At 32.1% G+C, this 7,152-nt stretch overlaps 1 protein-coding gene across 1 annotated transcript; it reads left to right on the top strand.

Moving 5' to 3' along the window:
- The first annotated feature begins 514 nt into the window (after positions 1 to 514).
- Positions 515 to 814, top strand: LOC133310578 (uncharacterized). Its single transcript, XM_061511529.1, has one exon. The coding sequence runs from the start codon at positions 515 to 517 to the stop codon at positions 812 to 814; it is 300 nt and encodes a 99-aa protein (XP_061367513.1).
- Positions 815 to 7,152: the final 6,338 nt, after the last annotated feature.

The following is a 7,152-nucleotide window of genomic DNA, read 5'->3' as shown; positions in this document are numbered from 1 at the left end:
GTATAAAAATAATTTTTTAGAAATAAATATATTTTTAATATATATACATAATTTTATATGTTGAGTACTCACTTTTTGACCATTCAGTGGCAAAAAGATATGCCTTATTAATGTGCATGCCATAAGTTATATCCTATTAATGCAGTCAAAATCGCACACTGACTATGTGGGACCACTCCCCAATGCACAACTTACAGGACACTTTTGACAAACCGGAAGCAATGAGACCATGTGGGACTTGTTTTTTGAGTTAAAAAGTGAAAAAGTATAAGGAGAGGGAGAGAGAGAATGATATGAACACTGCGCATCAAACATAATATGGATGTAGCACATGGATTGAAGACATAGATAGAAAAGAGAGAGAATTTCTGACAACTTCACTGTTTTTTTCTCTATTCTCTCTCTTCTTTCTCTTTCTACATAAACCCTCTTTCTTCACACCCTCTCTCACAAAATCCATCACCATTACAACCATCGTCATCGTCGTCATCATCATCATTTCCTTTTCCCACCTATGGAGATCCAAAAACTCATTCTCAAGTTCAGGTACCACATCCTTGATGCTCTTTTGTTGGTCTCCACCATCTTCACCATCCTCTTCTTTGCTCCAAGGTTCCTCACCGTCTTGGACTACTTTTGGCCATTATTTTTCTCCACCTCACTCTTCCTTGCTGTCATTTTCTTATTCGTTAAGGACTCAGCGTCATACCCTACTGACAATTTCATTCTAAAACCTACCAAGGAACTCCTTAACTATGTTGCCGCTGACCACCTCCCTGAACCGCCGTTGGACAATCACAACAACACTGATTAGAGGGAGTAGCAACTCGAGCGAAAGAGAATGTCACGATAAGAATGTAACTTGTGGCTGTGTACAGATATTTTCTTCCATGTGGTAGTGAAGTATTCATCAGCTTTTGAGCATTTAGAGGCTAAAAGCAAAAAGGATATGCCTCATTAATGTGCATGCCATAAGTTATACCGAACTGATGCAATCAAAATCGCATGCTTACCATACCGGACCAGTCCTACATGCACAACTTATAGGACACTTTTGATAATCTGGAAGTCCTGCACTAAAACCATGCGAGACTTGTTTTCTTAGTGAAAAAGTGAAAGAGGTACATAGAAAGAAGAGGGAAAGAGAAATGATACTAGGCACATGACATGAGCATTTCGCATCTAATATAATATGGATGTGCACACAGGCAGTTACCTCTTCAATTAATTTCATTTGTTGCAAATATTAAAATATCCATAGATTTTGAACCAACACGGCAACAAAAAAATAAATTAAAAGTTATTACCTTTTGAAATTCTTTCAAAAAATATTTCAGTTACATAGTACTGAAATTTAAGGCTAATAAAAAAATAGACATTGCCACGCAAGAAATTTATTAATTAAAATCTTAAAAGCATTGAAACATGCTCATGTCATAAAAATCAAAAAATTATTTATTCATTGAATTCAGCTATAAAGAGTATAGTAACAAAATAAAAAATAATAATATTAAAAAAAGTAGAGAGATGAAACGAAAAGTTATATTCTTACAGTGACATTCTCTCTCCCTTGGGCTACTACTCCCTCTAATTGGTGTTGTTGTGATTGTTCAACGGTGGTTCAGTGAGGTGGCTGGCGGCAACATAGTTAAGGAGTTCCTCGATGAGTTTTAGAATGGATTTGTCGGTGGGATATGAGGGTGAGTCCTTAATGAAGAAGAAAATGAAGGCAAGGACAAGCACGATGGAGAAAAATAGTGGCCAAAAGTAGGCCAAGATGGTGAGGAAGGAAGAGAAAGCTGAAGATGACGAAGATCAACAAGAGCACCAAGGATATGGTACTTGAACTTGAGAAGGTGTTTTTGGATCTCCAAGGATGGGAAAAGCGAAAAGAAATAAAGGTGACAACGACGATGGTTGTAATGGTGATGGATTTTTGAGAGAGGGTGTGAAGGGTTTATATAGAAAGAGAAAGAAGAGAAAGAGTAGAAAAACAACGGCGAGGTTGTCAAAAATTCCCTCTTTTTCTATCTGTCTCTTCAATCTATGTGCCACATGTATATTATATTTGATGCACGATGTTTAATATCATTTTTTTTTCTCTCTTCTATGTATCTCTTTCACTTTTCCACTTAGTAAACAAGTCATGCTTGGTTTCAATGTAGGAATTCAAGCGTGTCAGAAGTGTCTTGTAAATTGTGCATGCGTGAATGATCAATGTGTAATTTTGACTGCATTAATAACATAGGGAAAATATTTATCTTTTTAAATGATACAAATTGTGTTATTTTACTCTCATAAAGAAGTGAGACCCATATTTTTTTTGTACTCTTTTTTTTCCATGATTTATTTCTTTCTCTCACTTAAAATAATACTTTACATTCTTTAAAATGAAACACATTTTTTTTCCATTAACTTATGACATGCTCATTAATAAAGCTTATCTTTTTGTTTTTTCCCAAATGATCAAAAAGCCATATAAAACTCCCCCTACCATGTAGAGCTTGTTTTTGGGACAATGGATTTGAGATAATCCCCATTTTGTACATGAATAGGGGAACATGTTCAAAGTTCTATGGTCTTTTTTTTTTTTTTTTTTTTAATTTAGTTCTATGGTCTTTGATCCAACGAGGCTATGCCTCCCCCGTAAAACTGTTATAAAAAAAACCCCATACTTCTCTTCTTATTATTGGCCCTTTGATCTTTTGTCATTTCACTACTACCCTACTATACTAAAATCTAAAAAGTAATTTCAAATTGTTAGAGATAAAAAGTAACTTTTACTTACACCTATCTCCGTATTGATGAAAAAATTAAGAAAATAAAATCTAACGTATTTATAAATTATTATGCATGCGTATACATTATCAATTATAATTTTTTCTTCAAATAATTAATATTCTTTATATTTCTTTTTAAATTGTATAATCCTTTTTAAAGAGTGAATCCATAAACATTTGCTTTATTCAGATTTCAAGTCGTCCTTTTTGATGAGTGATATTTGTGTGCTCCCAGCCCAAATGTTTTTGGTGGGACATAAGTGAGAGAAAAAGGTTAAAACGAGATGAGAGAAGAGAGAAAAAAAAAAATGAGACTATGGTGATCGTTGATCATATCAAAAAATTCCCTTCTTGACTCATTCTAACTCAAACATGCCAAAGTCATTTTTTATCCATCTTCAATAATAAATGGACCAATTTCAAATTCAGATTCTTCACGATTCATAATCTTACGGGTGACACTTACCAAATCATGTTTGTTTTTAATATATTATCATGGAAAAAATATTTTTAAATATTGAGACTCATAAAGCTTAAAACATAAATATTGCAAGGAAAGTTAATCGCAAAGAATTCAATCTAAAAATTATGAATGGATCAGCGATTTAATCTTTTTAATTGAATTGTTTATTTCACCTTTTGAATTCACATCAATGGAGTGTTTTTTTTTTGTTTAAAAAAACAAACAGAAATAATAACTCTGGTTGAAATCAAGTTGTCGTGTCTCTCACTGGGGATGGCAAAAAGTAACGTAAACTCATAATGGATAATGATAATGATATGCATACTGATGTATTACATAATCATAAAGCATGATGAACGCCATTATTCAAGCTGTTCTTATTGATAATTACGTCTGTACCATTTGGTGAAAGTTGTTTTTCAAATCATGAAAAAAAAAATGTATTTTGGAATATTTTATGGGATAGGTTGTTCTACCTATTCCCTTCTTGCCTACCTTTTGCCTACCCCTTTTGTCACGGATTACAATCTAATCCAACGGTCCATAATTGCAAAATAAAATAACCTTTTTTTCCTTTCTCTCTCCTCACTTCTCCCACACCCTTTCTGTCTCCTCCCCTTTCTCTCTTCCTCTGCAAACAAAGCACATAACTTATTTTGGTTTACGAGATTCTATGGCCGCGTGAATACAAGTAAATATAATTGTTTGTCATCTAAACCCTGTTATTATACAAATCGAATTCAGACACTATGGACTACAAGGGTTGCATAAGATTCTTTTGGTTTCGAGCATGGGGTCATTTCTTGCCTTTTTGTTCTTTTCACACAAGTCCCATGTAAGGAGAGAACAAAAGTCCGAAGAGATCTTATTCCATTGTGAATGGTGTAAATGCTTGAAGTAATCGATTCATGTTTCTCCAAAAAGAGTCGATCTGTGGTTGATATAGAATTTGTGTGTTTGGTTTGGGCTAATCCAATTTCTCACGTTGATTGAGGGGTATCCAAAATTCAAAAAAGAAGAATGTTGTCAGATTAGCAAGTGTACTAGTCAAATAAGTAATAAAATGATGAGTAAAGATCGTTCCCACGAGGAATTGTGTCAAGCACTGACTAACCAAATATTGTTAAGTTGAATCAACCAAAATATTATGAATTGCATTTATTTCTTGTCACCAGAAATTAAATTTGAATAAAATTAAAGAATTGATAAACAAATAAAGTGTGAATATAATTTAAAACAAGTAGTCAGATGTCAATTTCCCTCAAGAATGAATTTATGGATGAACCAATTTCCATGATGAATATCTACTATGTAATGTTAATCAACCTTTTTCTTATCATCAAGATGTAATGTCTTACTACCTTGATAGACACATTAATTAGAAACCCCAATGTCTTGGTGATTCCTTTCTTAATACATGCATTAATTACTAAGGTCTTAAGATCACATCAGAAATCCTAGCATCAATGTCTTGACTACTAGAACACTGATGATGAAGTTGTCAAATATAGAAACAATGTAAACATGTCTGTTCTACACTACTCCTTAACATGAAGAATTAATCAAGACAACTTCATACAAATCACGTAATAAATAAACAAGACATCTAATTAACCATTCATAAATTCAAACTTGAGTTCCATTGAATCAGACTACAAAGAACTCTACTCAGACATAATCTATATATATCTATATATATATAAAAGAGAGTTCAATGTTGAAAGTTTTGTCAAGTGTCACTCCCTGGTTAATTCTACAAATTGTATTCACACTACATGACATATACAAACTTTCTTTTTTGGGTAAATTGAAAAAAGAATTTCTTTTAAAAATTGAATTTTTTTAAATCAAAAAATAAATGACCATTTGCGGTGGCAGACAAGGCATTAAATGTCCCACTGTTGTTCACATTGGAATTGGTCAGCTGATTTAATTGCTTTTTACATTGGAATTTTGAAATTCGAATTTTGATTGCTCATTTAATTGGAATGACTCATCTGATCTAAAATTCGAATTTTGAAATGGAATGACTCAGCTGTTTTAATTGCTCATTGATCAAAAAATTCGAATTTTGAAATGGAATGACTCATGTTTTAATTGCTTTTTACATTGGAATTGCTCATCTGATTTAAAATTCGAATTTTGAAATGTTTCAAATTTTGAATTTAAAATATGGATGGTGGGAAAAGATTTGGAGAGTTTTGGGTGGCATTCATTTTGTATAAATAGAGAAGTTGTGTTTCTTATTTTTTCTTAGCTTGCCTACGATTTCTTTCTTCATTTCTGTTTGTAGGGGTTGTTGTGTTGGTATTATTTTTTGTTTTCTTTGGCTTTCTCTGATTCTTTTCATATTTTAATGGAAGGTCCTTCTTCTGCAAACTGTCAGGATTGAGGAAAGTGTTTGTTGATCTTTGCCATGCTATCTTCTTATAAACAAGACGTAAATAATCTTTATGATTCGTTTTCTTTTTTTTTATACTAATTATCTTTTTTTCATTTTGTAGGGCGGAAGTTTTCATCGTATTCCATTCTGTGTGGTTCTTGCCTACGTTTTTTTTCCTTCGTTCGTATGTGTAGCGGTTGTTGTATGTTTATTATTTTTGTTTACCTTATAAACAAGTTGCTATGAATTCGTGTTTTGTTTTTTGTATACTAATTCTCTTTTTTTCGTTTTGTAGGGCGCAAGGTTCCGTCGTATTTCATGCTATGTGGTTCTTGCCTACGTATTTTTTTCTTCGTTCATATGTGTAGCTAATGTTATATTATTATTTTTGTTTACTTTATAAACAAGTTGCTATGAATTAGTTTTCATTTTTTTGTATACTAATTCTCTTTTTTTCGTTTTGTAGGGCAGAAGGTTTCGTTGTATTTCATGCTGTGTGGTTATTGCCTACATTTTTTCTTCTTCGTTCATATGTGTAGCTAATGTTATATTATTATTATTATTGTTGTTTACTTTACAAGGAAGTTGCTATGAATTAGTTTTCATTTTTTGTATACTAATTCTTTTTTTTTGTTTTCCAGGGCTGAAGGTTTCATACTATTGTGATTAGTTATTTACGTAGTAAAGGCCCTCAATGCTGCGTAGTGCTTTCCTACATTTTTTTTCTACCCGATACAAAAATTGAATGGTAATTAATGGAATAAATGTCAACGGGTGAAGAGTTTAAAATTTATCTGCATCGAGTGTCCTTTTTTGCAAAAGTTGCAAGGATTTTTTAAGGCTTGCTGGAGATATTTTTTTGTATTCTGCGAGTTGTGGATATATTTTCTTCGTGCTTGATAATTTAAGAACGTCTGTGATGACGATTTGGGATTATTATCTTTTGCTGTTGTTGAACTATATTTAGAAATTAATCGTTGAAGCTGTTCTTGAATATTTTTAATTTGTGTGATGTTATGCTGCATCTGTGTGGTGTTGAGTTATGGTGCATGATGTTTGAATTTGTTATAATCTAAATATTGGAATTTGTTGATGTTGATGTTGTTGTTGTAAAGCCATTTGATGGAAGGAATAAATGATGCTTTGGAATAAGTTGCATGATTTTTATTGATGATGGCTGTGTTATAATTAAACATTGGGAGGGAACATTTTTTTTATGCTTAACAAATGTATTAAGCATTTTCGTTGAGGTTTAATTAATATAAATATAAAGGCTGCACTTAAACGATGTAAGATAAGATAAAATTTCAATCGTTGTCCAGTATATAACGCTCCGCGTTTCAGTTTATTCGTGATTTCAATATCAGAAGAAGTTAAGAGTTTTCAAGTTTTTTCGATTTTTGATGAAACTGAAAACAGAAATGATTTTTATTAAAATACAATTATTATGAATCTTGGGATTGTGTTGCATGGACAGAATCACAACTTTTTGTATTGGAAACGTAGAGCCTAATAAATATCATTTA

The sequence above is a fragment of the Gastrolobium bilobum genome, unplaced genomic scaffold (genome assembly GCF_033153095.1).
Source record: "Gastrolobium bilobum isolate Gb01-03AN ecotype WA unplaced genomic scaffold, APGP_CSIRO_Gbil_v1 utg9634, whole genome shotgun sequence".
In the NCBI taxonomy this organism is placed as follows: domain Eukaryota; kingdom Viridiplantae; phylum Streptophyta; class Magnoliopsida; order Fabales; family Fabaceae; genus Gastrolobium; species Gastrolobium bilobum.
Note: the sequence above shows the minus strand (reverse complement) of the source record. Positions and strands in the feature narration are given on the sequence as shown.